Source organism: Onthophagus taurus, chromosome 7, assembly GCF_036711975.1.
Source record: "Onthophagus taurus isolate NC chromosome 7, IU_Otau_3.0, whole genome shotgun sequence".
Lineage (NCBI taxonomy): Eukaryota > Metazoa > Arthropoda > Insecta > Coleoptera > Scarabaeidae > Onthophagus > Onthophagus taurus.
The window spans coordinates 8751892-8770448 of NC_091972.1; the positions used below are offsets into that span (position 1 = coordinate 8751892).

At 33.6% G+C, this 18557-nt stretch overlaps 2 protein-coding genes across 7 annotated transcripts in view; one reads left to right on the forward strand and one right to left on the reverse strand.

Moving 5' to 3' along the window:
* The first annotated feature begins 177 nt into the window (after positions 1 to 177).
* LOC111424551 (BAG family molecular chaperone regulator 2) lies at positions 178 to 2003 on the forward strand. Of its 5 annotated transcripts, none has more exons than XM_023058132.2 (5): positions 178 to 546; positions 606 to 830; positions 922 to 1266; positions 1461 to 1537; positions 1729 to 2003. In XM_023058132.2, the coding sequence occupies exons 2-5, from the start codon at positions 608 to 610 to the stop codon at positions 1732 to 1734; spliced, it is 651 nt and encodes a 216-aa protein (XP_022913900.2). In that variant the 5' UTR covers positions 178 to 546; positions 606 to 607; the 3' UTR covers positions 1735 to 2003. The 5 variants fall into 5 exon arrangements, with proteins under 5 accessions (XP_022913900.2, XP_022913897.2, XP_022913899.2 ...); XM_023058129.2 differs by having other exon boundaries at positions 191 to 419; XM_023058131.2 differs by having other exon boundaries at positions 192 to 535.
* Positions 2004 to 3220: 1217 nt separating this feature from the next.
* The window catches only part of LOC111424610 (protein espinas-like), a 65291-nt gene continuing 49954 nt past the window's right edge, over positions 3221 to 18557 (reverse strand). For both annotated transcript variants that reach the window (XM_023058218.2, XM_023058220.2), the window contains 4 exons: positions 15093 to 15354; positions 11059 to 11301; positions 5816 to 6019; positions 3221 to 5682 (listed from right to left, as the gene is read on the reverse strand). In XM_023058218.2, the coding sequence (XP_022913986.2) occupies positions 4204 to 5682; positions 5816 to 6019; positions 11059 to 11301; positions 15093 to 15354 (2188 nt within the window). In that variant the 3' untranslated portion in view covers positions 3221 to 4203. The remainder of the gene's footprint in view (positions 5683 to 5815; positions 6020 to 11058; positions 11302 to 15092; positions 15355 to 18557) is intronic.

The window sequence follows — 18557 nt, forward strand, 5'->3', positions numbered from 1 at the left end:
GTGGGATTTTTCAAAAACTACATTTCAAAAAATAATTTTTTTTATTAGTATTATTTAATTTATATTGTAATAAAGAATCATATTAAGACAAATAATAAATAAATATGATGAATAAGTTGTAAATAATAATTACATTTCCTTTAAATTGCTCAATAACAGCTCCATCTATCTTTATTTGTTGAATTTTGTTTTGGCAGCCGCTTTTACGTCAAAAGTCAAAACTCGGTTAAAAGGCCCAGTTCGTTCGTTTTTCGCACTTTGTATTCTCGTAAAAAAAGTTAGCCCTCAAAATTTTTCATTTTATTTAATAGTATAAAACCCTTAATCAACACAAATCAACGTGGCGTCAAACGCGTATTCGTTCGGCGATAATTGTGGCTTTATGGATGTAGATTGCATTCCCGGTACCTCGGGTACAGGTAAATAGAAAAAAAAGCGATTTGAACTAAAAACCCAGTTTTGAATTAAAAAAAGATCGCCCAGCTCTAACCCACAAATAAATCTAATAAACGCCTACGTAAATTAACCGCATTAGGTAAAAGAAATGTACTAAAATTTTGGTTGGAAATTAATTTGTATTTATTTTATTTTTTTGATAATTATAGCGATGGCTACTTCTAATTTATCACCAACGATGCCTCAAATCGACGAGGATAGTGCGGTACATCAAAAATCGGCTAAACAAAAAATTACCGAGATTCTTGATATACTTGAATGTAGAGTTGAAAAACTTCGGAAGGAAGCTGCAAAAATAGAGGAGGATAAAGATAACATTTTGGCTAGCTTGGATTCTGTTAGACATGCTGAATGGATTTCGGAATTAGATAATTGTAAGCTAATTAAAACCAAAATTTTGATAGTTAAGATAATTCTTTATCAGCAAAGTTTATTTGGTTTTGAATTAAAATTTTTTTTCTACAGTTGAGCAAGACGAAACGCAACGTTATATAGATAGAATCATTGATCGTTGTTTAACAGTAGATATAAAAATTCACACACAAAGAGATCAACCTCAAGAGGAGGCATTACATCAAGTAAATCATTTAATAGATTCTTTGGTAATTACATTGAAAACTGATGCTGAACAAGCAAGAGAACGGTGTATTTCCTACATGAACGCATGCGCTTCTCATAATGTTTATGGAATAACTGATAAAAAATTTGAAAATGCTTTACTCGGATGCACATTGGATGATCAAAAGCGGGTAAAAAAACGTCTTCATGGATTATTGAGTTATCTGGAAAAGCTGGATGTTACTTGCGAAGGTGATTGAGTTTGATTAAAACATTTTCTTTTGTGTTTTTCATTCTGATTTCTTATTAATTAATAGAAACAAATTTTTTAAGTGTGGATGTAGCTTAAAAAGAAAAATAAATATTATTTGTTTTGTTTAAAATTTTTAAAAAAACCTTAATTTATGTAGTTTTTATTTATTATTTTGAATAGTTGTTTTTGGTAGAAAATTGGTTAAATGTGGAGGAGGATAAAGAAGTAGATGGATTTGTTTTAATGGATTTAATGGTTGAGGAAATTAAGGTACAAATTGTTTAAAAACTGTTAATAAATACTAAACTTCTTAACCCTGTTCTAACAGTGTAATTAAAAAACTATCTTTTCTGCTCTTCTTTTGTGCTTGCTTATGATTTATTTGTTATTTCTATAAATGCATGTTGTAAGTATATTTTTGTATAAGAAAAACGATTTCAGTATTTTTTTTTCTTTTATAGATTTAGCAAAAAGTTCGACAAGTGAAATTTTTAATGAATATGATGTATCTACTGAATTAAGTTTTTAAATGAAGAAACGTGGTGTGTTTCAGCAAAGGGGATTAATTGAGAAAATTTAAACAAAAATTAAACATTGTAGTGATTATTAATGCTAAAGTTCAATTTTATTTCTCAAACACGTTTACGCTTGCAATGTATTTAAATATTTCTCTGTCAATATGCTTTTTATGATTATTTTTATATTAATTAAAATAATAAATGGTTAATAAAGATAATTTTTGTGTTATTATTGATGTTAGGCGTGAGAAAATAAGCAAAAATGTCAATTTATTCTTGAGATACGATCTTTTAAAATCGGGTTAAAAATGAAAAGGGTTAAAATCGTAACAACGAAATTTATGAAAAATAAGAAATTCTTTAATTATACTTATTCTATATTAAATCGTCATTAATTTTCCTTCAAAATGTTTTTTATTTCGTCATTATATCTCAATTCGTTTCTGAGATATGATCTTTTAAAGTTTTTGTTCTCAAATCTACAACTAATTATGCCGAGTTGGATTAAATAAATCATAACTACGATTTATATGGAAACTAACAAACCATTTATGGTACTCTATATCTTTATTAAATTTGCTTTAAAATGGTTATTACCTCATCATGATATCTCAATGCGTTCTTGAGATACGATTTTCTAAATTTCTACATTTTGAAAGAATAAGCAAAAAAGCAGAGTTGAGTATAAAAAATCGTAACGACGAAATTTATGAAAAATAAGAAATTGTGTATGGAACATTAAATCTTGATTAAATTTGCTTTAAATTGTTTTTTATTTCGTCATTATATCTCCATTCATTCTTGAGATATGATCTTTTAAAGTTTTGTTCTCAAATTTACAACAAAATTTTCCGAGTTGGATTAAAAAAATCATAACTACGATTTATATGGAAACTAATAAACCATTTTTGGCACTCTATATATTTATTAAATTTGCTTTAAAAGGGTTATTATCTCTTCATATCTCAACTCATTCTTGAGATACAGTCTTCTAAATACCTACTTTTTGAAAAAATAAGCAAGATCCAGACATGGACAAAATTTTAATCAAAAGACAATTATTTGTTGTATGTATTTATTAAAATCAGTATTTTCAGTATTTATTATATTACAATATCTTTACAAAGGCGCGTCTACATAATACGTTTCGTTTCAATTTAAATAAATACAATATGTTACAATCAATATAACAAAGAAGACGTTCTTTATAATAGGCGATATACATTATACATTGTTTAAAAAAAATAGTACAAAAAGAAGTAAAAATATAATAGGAAACAATTTTAAATTAAATCAATTAATTTAAATAAAACAAATTAATAAGATTTGTACGGTTAATTAATTTCTTAAATAAAATCATTAAAAATAGTTAAAATTCGGCACATAAATAAAGTTATTTTTATTACAACATTCTATAATGGCAAAAATACATGAGGAAAATAAACATTATTTATATTCGTATAAATTACAATTATTTAAATACAAATAATTTAAGAATATTCACAAGAGATAGTGTAATTTATTATAAAAAGTCGATTCTATTTCGTTTGATAAAATATAATTGGTTTTCAAGATTATTTTGTTAAACCAACTAAATTTAACTTACAAACGAAATGAAAGGACTACACTAAAATTACTTCTACAGTTCAACTTTTCTTTTTGGTGTTGTTTATTTTTGGGGGTTTTCATGTTAAGAGTCCAAAGGCAACGCTGACATTATTTGTTGTTTATAACAATAAGAGAATTTTAAATTTATACACTCCAAAATTTTTTGATTTTAATAACATAAAACCTTTAGACAAATAAAAAAAAATTTAATTGCAAAACTATCTGTATCCGTTTGTCATTCAAAAAGACACTTAATGTTGTCAAATTTCAGTATTTTAGTACTAAAGGTTTTATATTATCTAAAACGATACATTCTTCAGATGAATATTAAAAGAAAAAGTAATTGCAGTAAAACCTCGATATAACGGACCTCGTTAGAACCTCGTTCATAGATAAACTCGGGGTATTCCCCGAGTAAGACGGTAGTTTTAGCTTTAATTGTTATTCAGCGCTAGATTTTTGTATATTTTTATTGAAGTAAAAGTAGAACTAACACTAGATCTAAAACTAGAAATATTATATTAATAATAATAATATTATATTCTAGTGTTAGTGTTAGCTCTACTTTTAGTTCGATGCCTGTTCAAATTTGTGTACCTTAAAATTATTCATTCAAACAGTTTAAAGTACAAATTATTAATCCTTTATATCAAGGTTTCACTATACTGGTATTAATCTTAAAACCTAAATACATAGGTACATCTTATAAGTATTTGGCAAACTTCGCATTAGAAAATAAATTATCTACTCTTTTCAAATCTTGTATTCAATCGACTTTCTTGTAATTGGAAAACAACACTTCACCACCAATCAAGATATGACACAATTTTTATCTTTATCAACATCAATTGACGGTCTTTTCGGCGATGATTTATGGCCCACTACAGCTTGTCTTCTCCTTGCGCAAGCCAACGCATCATTTGGAACATAAGAAATCCTAACGCCACCATACGCTCTTCTAGGTGGTAATTGATAATCTAAATCATCACTTGATGAACTTGATGAACACGTCGAACAATAACTGTCGCCATCGTCATCCCCACCACCGTGATGGTGGTCTTTACTTGTACTTGGATGAACATGAGAATCTGATGTTGTTTTTCTTGGTTTCCGCCTTTCTAATGTATCAATATGTTTACTTCTTCCAGAATAACTTCGACTTCTTGGAAATTTTCTTGCTTCAACGCTCGCTGCATCTGCTTCGTCAGCTTCAAAGGCTTCGTTATCACCTTGAAAACGTACCTTACCTTTTTTGTATGGAGATCCTGGGGTTGTTGAGGAATCGGTTGAAGATGTTTGTGGAAGTTGGGGAAGTTCTGGCATCGAAGAGGCATGAGCTGGCGAGTTTTCTGTTAAAGGTTCTTTATTTTCAATTATGTTTGATTGGTTTATTGTAGGGTTTTTGGTTTGTTGAAATTCTTCTAAGCTTAAATCGGCAAGATGGAGAGGTTCTCGACATCGATCTCTGGCTTGTAATAATTTTTCTAAATCTTGCGAATGATTTTGATTACCTTTTTCATTAATTAACCTTTCTAAATTTCTTTCTAATAAAACCCTGTCCAATCTAGGTGATATATCATCATTATGTGTTATCACTTGAGCAATTTCCGGTGTTGGTATTGGAATCGGAATCGGAATTGGAATTGGCGATAAATTCTTTGGAGATCTTTGCAAAGCCCTTCTCCCCATTTTTGGAGATCTCATTCCAGTATTTGATTTCGGCAATGTATTCTGCCGATGTGGAACAACCGGAGATGTTGGCGAAGGAGTACTCGTTGGCGAAATAACTCCCTCCATCATTAAAATTCTTCTATTATTTGGCGATCCAGGTGGTGTACTTGAAGATTCGTTTGGGGAAGGAACTCGACCGATTTTGTTATTATTACTTTTTGAATTTGTTCTTGGTATTCTGGGCCCGGGACCACTACTGTCTGACGGTGTTGGTGGTTCTCCTTTACTACAAGCTATTGAACAATATATTGCACCACGTCTTGGAAGGAACGGTCGTCCTAAAAGTGATGTTCTACACGTGTGGCAACAGAAACATAATTCGGTTGCGTGCCAATGTTGACCTTCGTGGCTCATTTGACCTTGATCAACACCGATCGGTTCACCGCAAGAATCGCAATATTCTGCAAACATTGCGTCGAAGCAATGTAAGCAGTAAGGGCGACCATCTCTCATTATGTAACGTTGACCCCCTAATTGACGTTCGCATTCTGTACAAGCAAAATGTTTCATATGCCATGCACGACCTTCAGCCTCAGTACATTCATCAGCTAAAATTATCTGGAATTGTAAAAAAATTTGGTATAAATTCTGTAACGACATAATTATTTCTTATTCAAGATAAAAATTAAATTGAGGTTAACATTTTTATATAGATTGACATTTATTCATAAAAACGTATTAAAATCATCACCTCATCACAAGCTGAACACCTGGGTTTTATGGTTTCAGCGTGATGTCGTCCGCAATAGAGTCGCCCCTCCTTGTAGAAGTAGATCAGGTCGACGAGAAGCTCACGGCAGACGCAACAGGTGAAACACCCCGGATGCCAGCAGGTGTTGGGCCCCGCCCTCGACGCGAACACGCAGATGTCACCTGAAGACAACGGCTCTTCGCACTGAAACAAACAAAGAAACAAATATTAACTTGTCGTTTTCTCTCTTACACCGTTTGGTTTCATATGAAACAAATTTGTTTTTAGAGTTATTACACGATTAACTTTACTCTTAAGACTGCGATGATGTTACTTAAAATCTAAATGAACAAGCGTTAGACTACCGTTAGAAGTAGGTACATGTATGTGTTGTTAAGTGTTTTAGCTTTCAGATTAGGTCGTAATTGTTTAAGGCCCTTTCTGTTAATTGAAATAGTTTTATGCTTATATAGATATACAGTTAAAGTGTTTATTTGGAAATTACGGTGTTTTAAGGTTAAGAATTTTTATTGTTATTTTGGATTGACTCGTGCTAGTGGCCCTACAAGCAGGTTTGTTTGCTTTCAATTTCTTTTTTGTTGAAGTGAGCTATAATAATTTCCGGAAAAGTTGAATCTTGTAGCTAAGAAAGGAATTAAATACAGAAACTGCCCTATAACGCCTATAGAAAGGGTTCCTAAACCTAGAATATATCTTATTCTAGATTGAAGGATTTTCTGAAGCAGTTCCAGTAGTGTTCTTATCTATGGCAATGTATTATTAGTTATGCCGACCAAATTGCAAAAAGTGACAATCGATTCTCTACAAAATAACACTTTTATTAACACAACATCATATGCTATGCAGATAATATGGTGTCCGTGGCGGAGAGCGAGTTCATTCTTCTAACGACAAATTACTCGACACATTTTTATTAAGTTTATGTAAACCCTTCGTCGAACACACACTGATAACCGTCTATGTTGCACCAAAAGGAACCAGATAGTGTAATAACCAAGTAATGAACTTCTCTATAATCACACCGAAATACCTCTCATTCAGTTCCGCTTAAAATCGTAATCCCATAACGCTGTCATTAACTTTCCAATAGACACAACAAAAAAATTTCTTCATTACTACTTAATAACACGGCCACTCAACACACATTAGAGAAGATTTTGATGGTTTTCTCAGTTAAGAAGATCGAAAGAGACATTAAATAAATAATAACTAGGAAAAAGAATGTTCTCCTGAAGATGAAGCTTCGCCTCGAAATCGGTTATAGTATCGAATAAGCACTAACATTTCTATTTGTAACTTTTCTGATAAAATAAAAATTTCTTTTTGTTTCTTTATCATTAATCTGATGTTATTCATCGTTTTATTATTAAAACGTGCGTGTCTAATGTAATAAAGACCGTTCAAAGGAAAAAAATTTCTTTTTTCTTCTAGATGATATATGGTTTTTAATAAATTTTTTAACTTCTCCGGAGTCTCAAAAGAGAGAAGCAATTAAATGCGGAGAGTCGAGAGTTCGACCGCGACTCCTAAATGGTTCGCTTTTGATTTACGTGGGGTTCGTTTATCACGGCCCACTTGACTCGACTTCTTTCATTCTTTTTTCTTTCCTTTTTCAACCCCCCCCACACACCACGTTCTTTCTTTTTCGGGTTTTAAACCGTACGATATTTGCTTAAAATTCATAACGCAGCGCCAACTGACGCTTTTTTTTCTTTTGCGCCCTTCGCGTTCGGAATAATTGCGAAAGTCGGAGCGAAAAGTCCCGCAGGCGCCGTTCGGTGGTAATTAGATTCTTCATCCCCTTTAACAGTTTTCGGGAGCTTCTACTAATTACCTTCGAGTTCATTACGACCGGCAAAATTAAAACTCCGGTTGATGGAAAATTTTAGCTATATATTTTAGTTGTCATATGAGATTTGAAATAATTTATACAGGGTAAAGCTTAAGAAATATTGAAATTTAATCAATAAAATAATCTGATGATTGAATATTATGAATATTATACATAGAGAAAGAGAAATGTTTATAACGAAGAATTTTGAAGATAGGGTGGAATAAAGGGTAACTTGTGATGTCTCGAGGAGGGAAATAAATTTTGTCATAAATTCCGAGGTTGTCGCTCTCCGTTGATAGTCGCAATGTTATTGCACGCGGTATGACATTCGGAGGGTGGTTCCATGGTCTTTCATAAAACGTAATTAGAACCGGGTGAATTTATGTGTCGCGCTGTCAGTTACATCCCCTGCACCACATTCGTTAAAGGATAGTCGACGATTCGTCACAATTTACCACCTAACTATATCATATAGCTAAAAAAAATATATTCAATTAGTAATAATTAGAAAAACGTAAAATGTAAGTGGCAACGCTTAAATGACTCACCCTGTATATTATAGGAAATAAACTTAAAAAACTATACAAATATATCTTGTACTAACGACTTCCTACCTTATCGTTTAATATTTATAAAAGCATGGTTGATGGTCGATTAATCCACGGTAATTGTGCATTAAAATTGATTAAATCGCTCCCTGTTACTTTTATTACTTTTTATACGTTAAGAACTCAAGGAGTTACATAAAGATGGTTTCATGATGTTTAAATTTAGCAAATATTATATATAGGGTCTCAGATATGTATGGTTAATTATTTTTTAAAGTAAGATAATCAGCGAAATTTTATTAATCACATATAATTAAAATAAAATAAATAATTGGTTAAATACATGGATTTAATATATAAAGAGACCATACTAACATATGGTATCGAGACGATACCAAAAACAAAGAAGACTAAACAGAGGATGAGCGTGATAGAAATGAAAGTCTTGACATCTATGTTGAATGTGACACTGCGAGATAGGCAGACCAACACCTCTATTAGAGAAAGATGTAATATACAGGATGTAGTAAAATGGACAAAAGTAAGGTGGAAGGAAAATGGATGAGAGGAGATTGGTCAGAATATGCATGTGTGGACCACCGAAAGGAAAAAGACCACAAGGACGAATGCCCAAGAGATGAGCACAGAGCTGGTTTTCCTCGTCTCGAGGTAAAGTCCAAACATAAAGCTTGACAAACAGGGATGCATCCCTATTACTCATCTTATTACTGATCTCTTCCATCATATTCTGACATTTAAAAAAAATTGTTAAGAAAGTCCGTAGATGTTTATTTACAGAAAAAAATTAGTCCAACCCAAGTGTAATTTCACCAGGATGATCCTAACACTCTATTTTTAGTGTGAAGGATATAGAAGGAATGTTGCAGTAAGTTTAAAGTAGCCTTTATTCCAGATGTAGATTGAAAACTGTCAGTTGCAAACAACTGGTTTTTAGACAGTAATGTCTAAATCATGATAGTCATAAATTATGATGATGGTGGAGTACTAATAGGTTTTGAATGTCTGGCCAAAACCGGATAGTTACCAAATATTCGGATTTTAATAAATGGCCGGATACCGGATAGTTGCCGGATATCCGTTCCACCACTATTAGAGATCAACGTTCCAAACTTAGTGAAATGGATCTTGTTTATTGTGTGAATTATGGACAAAACAATTATACGAAAACGTTTTTAAAACATTTCACTTTATTACATCATGTGGCACGATTATTATGATTTGTTAAATACATTTTGATATTTTATCTGAAAGATATTTGTTGTAATAAAATGACTTTAAAAACGCCATTTGCGGTTTAATTGTTGTGAGTAAATATTACTTGTTTGGTATCTGAATAGAAAACAGCGTTGACAGCTACAAAGTTACAGCCCTGACCTGCTCTGACCCCGTTAAGCTTATGAAAGAGTGTTGCGTCATAGTCTAAGAGTAATTAGTATTTTTTTGTTTGTCGAAACCTTTCATCTTTTGTTCACAACACTTTTTATTTGGGCATAACTAAGATTTGATGTGGCGGTTGTATGAAATTGGAAGTGTCATTCTTAGGAGGTATGCTCGATGTTGAAAGTAAAGAAATTATTTTATATATCAAGACCGCAAATTGTATATTGATAGAGAGATTGCACTCACGACGTTTTATCGTCGATAATAAATCGAGGCTAAACTAGACACAATAAATATAACGGGAACCCATTTTCAGTACTCCCCAGTTTCTCTAGACCTTATAAATTTTGACAGATTTTTGTGATAAATGGTTTTGGCCATAAAAATCTATTGAACCACCCCTTCGTTTCACGTCGAACTTGTTTCTAATGAAGATTGCATCACGACTTCCAAAACGTATATCAAATTAACATTTTAATCAAAAATATAACGTAATAACGTCTTCATCTTAAAAAAAAACTATGATAATTCTAAACAACCTGAGTGGTTTTAGAAACTTTGCGAAAGAAAAGATGTCGAGAGTAAATTAAAATGAACGTAAACAAGAATTTAATCAACTTTGAGTGAAAGTTGGAATAAAATCCAACATGCTGGGATCATTTTCGGCGACGCGTTCCCATTTTAAACGGAATAATCTCCCCGAAAATCCTAGTATTAAATCCCGGACGCGATGTAACAGATGTGTTCGACGTTTCAAAGTTATAATTTTATGTAGCGCATTTTGCGTGGGTCCGTTTCAGAACAATTCAATGAATGGGGCGGACGACAAAAGTGGGCCCCCGCATAATTAACGTTGCCAGCACGCGGCCTTATTCAAATCTTAAAAGTAAAAAATAATTGACATTTATTAATTATTAATACTGGGTCGTGGTTCAATGTAAAGGTTAATCGATACAAAAACGATCATAATAATCAAAGCGGTGGTTTGTAAGGTTGTAATAACGACGAGAAAGTTTTAAAGTAATCGGAGATTAAAGAAAACCGAAACTTTCGTAATCGTTGGCGGACCGCAGAATTTGCCTTCGGGACGTTAATTATACTCGAAGGGGGCTCCCGCGATTGGGTATTTAATTAAACGACTGCTAGTAAAACTTCCGCAGGGTCACCGTGACGCTTCCGGTCCTATTGTTCATTTGTTTCCTAATTTTCCACCCCGTGACTCTCCGCATCTTAACGACTACTAGAGAGTCCCTTTTTGAATCCCAACTGCAGACCGCTAAATTAGACCCCGAGTCAAATTAAAGACCGAATCGACGTTGATGAGGAAAGAGGAACGGTTAAAGTTAATGAGAAGTTAAGAAATCTTGATTGTAGAATGATGTAAAAATTTTCAGAAAAGCTCCGAATTAAAGTAATTAACAAGTTTAATATTAACTTACAGCATCACAAGCCATAGGTGCTGGTAATTGTCGTACACTTCCTCTTCCTAGAGCTTCCCTTTTTCTTTGAGCTGAAAATAGTCGAAGTTCTTTTCGTTCCTCGTCACTAAGCGCGTGACAATATCTCACTTCGTTGTCGTGTGGCGGAAGTTGTTGTAAAAGTTGTCGAACACGGTATCGTTCACCTACCGAGTTGACATACGGAACTTTATCTTCAGGAAGAGCTGAGAAGTATAGGTGAACCTAAACAAAAAGGAGAAAATTAAAAATTTTGTTTCAATTTCCAAACTGAATATTGATGATTTCAATCAAGTATACAAAGTTATTCGTTTTAAATTTTAAAACAAGAATCCCCCACGATCGGAAAACGTTCCGTTGTAACTTGTAATTAACGAACCCAGATACTGATTACTTCGTTAGCCAGCACTAACAGCAGCATATTTCCGAAATGGAATCTTAATGAAACGGACGTTTGAACGTTGAACTTACAATTAGTAGTTCTAAGAGTTATAGACCTAAAGTAATATTAATATACCTTATTTATTACAATAAGACATGAACTTGTAAATGGCTAAGAAAATAAATACATAATATATCTTTGTAACATGTTGTATATTGGTGGTAATGATGTTTAAAGAGTTGGAGTAACAGCAGAAGTAGCTGTCATCTGTTGGTGTTGGCATCTACAAAAGAGCCGGTGGTCACGGAACGCAAGAATCCGGCGGCGCGGCTACGACCCGTTCAGCTTCCTCGAGCAATAAACAATGAGAGGTTATGGGTGGGTGGCCACCGGGATACACTCGGGGGGCACTAATTGCCATTTCAAGAGCCGGCGATGGCAGCAGCCACGAAGCTTTGCTTCTCGACGGCACTAACTCTTTTGATCGCCTGACCCCCTTTGTTTGGTGATGTCGCTGATGGAAATCTTTGTCGTGTTATTCTCTCCTACCAGATGCTTGTTTACATTTTACATTCACATTTCTAATATTCATATCATAAAGAACGAAATAGAGTCAAACGTCGATATAACGGATTAAATTTAGCACTGAATAACAACTAAAAATAGAATTTTTATCTTAAATAAGACATATACTATGACGTTAGATGTCATTTTTTGACAGATTTAAATTTACGCGATTAGTGACATCTATTGGGGATATTAATTTAATACCAATAAAATGTTTGTGTAAAATATAAATTTAGATAATTTTTTATGAAAATCAGATATAAAAAAATTTTGTTTAAAAAGAAATTCAGAAAATTACCTTTGTGTAAAAGTTTTCTTTATCAGAAGGCCGCCATCTATTAATGCTTTAGAATACTAAATAAAGAACGTAAATTTTGATTCTTGCAGTTTTTATTACTTGGAATCTTTGATTATACATATATAATATGGATTGAGCTAACTGAATATATCTACTAACAAAAATGTGGTTCAAGGTGAGTGAATAGACGCAGATGGAAAGCGATAATGTGAAAGTGTAACAAAGATAGACATAAACCGGTACTAAACAGACGGGCGCATGCGCACAAAAGTGTCAAACCTCTTCCATTTGACGTTTATCGTTTTGTTGTGTCACAGCCAGTCACACCGTTATGTTTAAAAATGTATTGTTTCGTGTGCGAAGTTCGCGATAATACAGTTTCACATCACCTGTAAGTATTATAAATGTTACTTCTAATTGATAGTTTTTATCTTATAAATTAACGCACGCCCATTATATGTCAGTACGCTTCTATGTCTATCTCGGTTCGATCACCTTGCGCAAGCTATCTCTCTCGTTGGCTCAATCCATATTATATATAATCAAAGCTTGGAATACATTTTATGAAAAAATGATTTAATTACGTTAAATACTTTTTAATAAATTAATGTTTTTACTCTATACATCGCTCTCTATTAATAATTTCGAAAATTAAATAAAAACTCAATTTTGACATATTTTTGGCGGTAATTTCAAAATACATATAACTAATTTTAAAAATAAAAACATTAAATTTATACCAAATTTAAATGTGTATCATATGTATATTGTATGAATAAAAGTAGTTCTAGGTCTAGTGTTAGTTCTAGTTTTAATTCAATAAAAATATGCGATAATCTAGCACTCAATAACAACTAAGACTAGAACTTTGAAGACTCACAGCTAAAACAAGAACTAACACTAGCATTAGAACTAACTCTAGAACTAGAAACACACGGATTTAGCCCGAGATGACTAAACCCGAATGTTTCTAGTTTTAGGTCTAGTGCTAGTTCTACTTTTTAATCAATGAAAAATATACAATAAACTAACGCTAAATAACAACTAGAACAAGAACTAGCACTACCATGAGAACTAACACTAGACCCAGAACTAGAAACATACGGATTTAGCCGTCTTAAGAGATGTATGGCCGTATAGACGACTAGGGCAAAACCCCGAATTTATCTATGAACACGAAATAGAGTAACTTGGCGAATAACCCGAGTTAGATTCTAACTTTTATATTTAATCCGTTATATCAAGGTTTTACTGTATAGTATTTTGGGAAAATTCATGAACCTTTTAACAGAAGCAATATGGTATTTTCGTTTTCACCCTTGGAGCAATGAAATTTTATTAGATTAGTTGCGACACAATGGATATAAAGCAACAATAATTATTTCACGTTCCGTTTTTATGACCAATCCCCCGCCCTCTTTCTTAATTCCACCATTGAATATAAGTGGACTCTGTTGGACGTTTTATCGCCCTCCCGTTAATGTCGTTTACGATTATTGTATGTGCGGAGGTGGACTTTCTGGCGGAAATAGCGATATTTGACGACCAGTACACGTCGTCTCGATTATTACCCCACCGCAAATTAAATTATATTTTATTACCCAAAGACACCACCATTATTTCGATTTATTAAATACGATTGTTATAGTAATAATTCAGCAGTAAACTTAAAAACTATTATACCATTACAATTGTGAATGAAAAGGGAAAGAAATCGATTTTCTTAAGTAGAGTGTCACGTACTTTTAGTACCCGGCACAAGTTGATGGCGCAGCTGAAAGGCAAGGATAAAACCGTAACGAATTCGAAAACGACGGCTAAGAAGAATAACAAAAGCGAAAACCGCGCGCTTCATATTATTACGGTAAATTTAAGCCGGGAGGTTAGTGGTTTCGAGTCGATCGAGTTGCATAAGATGAGTTGATGTTAGTTGCGGTCTGAACTCTTCTCTTGGGCGTAATTCGCAATGTACAACCGCAAAATGTAAAATGCAAGTAATACATTTTACTACTCCACGTTGGAATTTGAATCTTTGCGATAGCATAGAGAACAGTGTATCTCTTCGATGAGCACAAAGGGTCCATTAGCGTAATAACAGAGAGGACTTGAATGAACGTTTTTGAAAAAGGGGAAGGTGGCCCATTATCAAAATTACATTACGCAAATGTGTCTTTTCTTAACTCTTCAGACAGTTTTAGTTCTATTTTGTCATGATAATGTTGCAAAAATTACTATTTATAACTTTTCACGACACCTGAAAGTTTTTATTAATAATGCACACCAGATAATACCAAAGTCGCAACAATTAAATGTTAAAAACACGAAGATTATATAACATTCTTTGAGGGCGAGAGACGGAAAAGTGGGAATGGAATATTAGGCAGAGAGTTAGAAGGGCAAGTAGATTATTGGGGCAGATATGGAGTTGGGGGGAACGAATATTTGGAAAAGATTTGTGCAGGTGCAGATATATGGGGATGGAAGAAATACAAGATGGTGGAGGAGATCTAGGAGAGTTATTGGAGGTGGATATTGGGGTTGAGCAGGAATATTCTAGGATATACAGTGAGAGAGGAGTTGAAGCAGGAGATGATGAGGGTTGGGTTAGATTGAAGAAGGGCGATATAGCACAACGATGGGATGGAGTAGAAGAGCGACTTAGAAGGAGCGAAGGAAGAGAGGGCATTAGTGTGAAGTTGTATATTATGTATTGTAGCTATTCTGTTTTAATTGTACACAGAAAATAACAATAAAAGATATTATATATACCTGATCTGGTCGAAGACCAGGTGGAACCCACGTATACTCTTCCAAAGCACATCCGGAATCATCATCTGATTGACTATGCCTTTGAGGATCGTTATTTGGTGGTGCAAATGGCGAACCTTTCCCTAATAGTCTATCGGCATGATCTAAAGATGGTAATTTTCCACCTGGTGAAGGTAAGGCTGGTGGAGACATGGAAGGATTTAATCCGGCGTCGCCTCCAGACATGGCGTTTTCAGTCCAGGACCAATTTCGACAAACTTGTCTAAAAACAAACAAACAAAAATATATTTCAACGATTTCCTCAATTTTTCCATATAAGCATCTTTTTTTTCTACATTTTACTTAAAACTCGTACTACGAAGCATCACAGATTTGACCATATAAAGTCAACCGAACCAAAGTGGTTATGGTGTGTAATTTCTCACGGTACGTTCGTTGATTCCTCTCATCACGGTCCAATAAGAAGAATTTTGCGTTTTTTGTCGCGTAAATTACATAGGATAAGTCGCCGCTTTGGACGAGAAGTGTTTATATGTGTGTCGTTTCCGCGAGGACTCGGAAAAGACGATGAAAAAGTTGTTGTTCTAGTGCGCAAAGGTCGTTATTGTTTGCTCACAGTGATAATAGCAATTTGTAACTTTTCGCTTTAAACCTTTCGGTATGAATAATTCACAACGTTGTTTCTACGTTTCTTTCTCTTAACAAGTTTCGTGTTAAAACTAACGATTGGTATGGCACGTAAATACATTAGCAACATTTGGATGTGTTTGAAATATTTAGACTTACAATTTCTTTTATAGAAGAGTAAAAAATTTTTAACTTGATTCTTAATAAAAAGATAATTGATTCACACGTCGAAAGGGTGCATTTAAATTTTCAAGACTTTATTGGGTAATAAAAGTCCATGGGGACGACTTTGCCGACATCAGGTGAACGCACGTACTTCGTACAGGGCGCAATTAAAATAATTTACACGCGACACTAAAAAGAGGCGGTCGCAGAGAGTCAAGCAAACAAATCCTTCGTAGTCGGGACGAGATTCTTTCGAAAAACCAAACACACACGGTCACCGTTGAAGGCAAACCTTGAATCGACCACCGTTTGAAATGCTAATTACTATTTATTTAGGCCCCTTGTTATATAAATATGTAAACGAGCAAATACGTGATGTGGTTTATGTTAGTTTATGGTGGACATTTCATGTCTTGTTTTCTTACTATATCTCTATGACTGCGTGGAAGTATATACATATACACACATATTTGTAAAGAAAGAAAACTCGTTTCATGATAATAACATTCTGAGTTCCATTCTGTTGTAATAGTAAGTAATAAAGTGCAGAAGCTCTAAGTAGTAAAGTACTTACATGGTGGAGAGTATTACGGCTGGAGAACCTTCACGGTCAATTTAGGTCTTTGTTTGAGTCGGCTGCCCATTACGATAAGAGGCGGGGTCTTTTCGAGGGCTCGATATATTTTCGGCGAAAAGGAGAACGTTTTAACGTCTGAACGATTATAAACCCCTCAGAATCTGAGAGAGGGCTGAAAGTACCTTTTAATGACCTATGGTACTAATGTTTAAAGATTAAGTTGGAATAAACTGGCTTTATCATGAATTATTTATTTCAACAAAATAAAAATTGTTTTTTGCAAATTTCTTTATAACAAACAAAATTAATAATAACAAAAGTTTAGTAAATACTTGAAACTTTGTGCTATCTAGGATATCTTAGCAATAAATGTTTTGCTTCAATTCCAGTAGACTTAACTGAAGGAGTTCATTAATGATCGATATAAGATAAGTCATCAGAAGTTGGAATAATTTCCAGAGACATCGTGGTGCTAATTTATTTCCAATGTCTTCATCTTCAGATATGGCGAATCAATTAAAAGATTTTATAAATAGAGGAATTAGTCCTTTTTCGAATGTATAGAATAGCCGGCTACATTGTGCCTATTATACCTACATAAAGAGATAAAGGCGCGACGTCCAGTCTAGAACACACTTAATTTTACTTTATAATGTTGATAGAAAGAAACTTTATTATATCTAAGAGATTCTCAGAGGTTGCCATTATTTTTATTTCTCCTGAAATTAGAGTTGTTACCAAAAAAATATCAATTCTTGCCAACAATTGGGATACTAAATACAGTTCTTATTAAATCTTCCTATCTCTAATCATCAATTTTTGTAATGAATAAAATAAAACATATGTGATATTAAAGAGTCATATAACCGCTTTGGTAAACGGTCTTCTCACCATAAACACAACTACTTAGACAAAACGACGACATGTGTTTAGCGGGTGTCCAAGCTCGCGCATCTAAAATATGTTTATGCGAAGTCATTCGCGCACCATTTCGTCGAAACTGCTCTCGCAAAGAACAGTTTATTTCCAAGAAATACGAGGGTCTCAATCATGTCGTCTAAAAAAAACAATAATTTCGTAATCGTTTCTCCAACCACCATATAAACATCTACATATCGAACGTTGCGTTCAAGAAGTCATTATTGTATTCTTTGCAAGATCTAATTCTTGAGTCAAAATCAGTCGAAAATGTGGACTGGAAAAATGTAAAGTGTAAAGGAAGAAACAAAGAAACCGCTTATTATGTATAAGGTTGGTAAGCGATGCCGCGGTGGAGAACGGTTATTAACATAAGAACGGAATGGCCACAGCAGTCTCGAGGAGACGCCGACGGCCATTTCGACCCATGCTGAAGAGAAACAGGGGGGGTGAAGACAACGCAATGGAATTATGATTGCTCCTGCTGCTGGTTCCTTGCTGTTAAGGTCCAAGAAAAGAGAGAAATCTCGACGTCTTTATTACCTGATGAATTTCTTTATTTCATTGGGTATACGTCAAATTTACAAGAGTACTTGTTACAATATTTAGGTTAAACACTTATTGAGATAAGTTAATAAAATCGACGACTTTATCATGTTACTTTCTCGAAACACCATCTATTTTAGAAAGTTGATTCGACCAAGTTATATTTTTATATTTCCAATATCCTGATGTCACAATTTTTTCCTTATCTGTCATCATTTAAATATTAAAAATAATCAACTTTCTCAAATCTACAATTTCTCCCCTTTGTAAGATAATAATCTCGAAGCAAAAGAAGTTAGATGTTTATTCTTTTTTATGTTTATATTAGTTTAAGTAGTAAAACAAAGAGAAATATAGTATTTGTTTTTCATTTTTTACTCTATTGTAATTACCTCTCCCATTAGCACTAACAACCTCCGCGACTGCTAAATAAGGACACGTTGCTTGGTCCGTATTATTTCGTTCGTGGACATTGAGAGATACCATATCTAGACCATCTTAGAGACCTCGTCTAGTATCCTTTCGCTCAATGGAACCTGCGGCGTCTAACTCGAAAGGCTTCGTTCGACTCAGATTAACGCCTGTCCATCAGATTCTGACGTACTAATGGAGTTTAATAATAATCAGAAAGA

What these genes read in the sequence shown, in the direction of transcription:
- LOC111424551 (XM_023058129.2), top strand. Translation starts at nt 383, where the DNA reads ATGGATGTAGATTGCATTCCCGGTACCTCGGGTACAG. An exon ending in TCCCGGTACCTCGGGTACAG is followed by an intron (nt 420 to 605) that starts GTAAATAGAAAA and finishes TGATAATTATAG; the next exon opens with CGATGGCTACTTCTAATTTA. An exon ending in GATTTCGGAATTAGATAATT is followed by an intron (nt 831 to 921) that starts GTAAGCTAATTA and finishes TTTTTTCTACAG; the next exon opens with TTGAGCAAGACGAAACGCAA.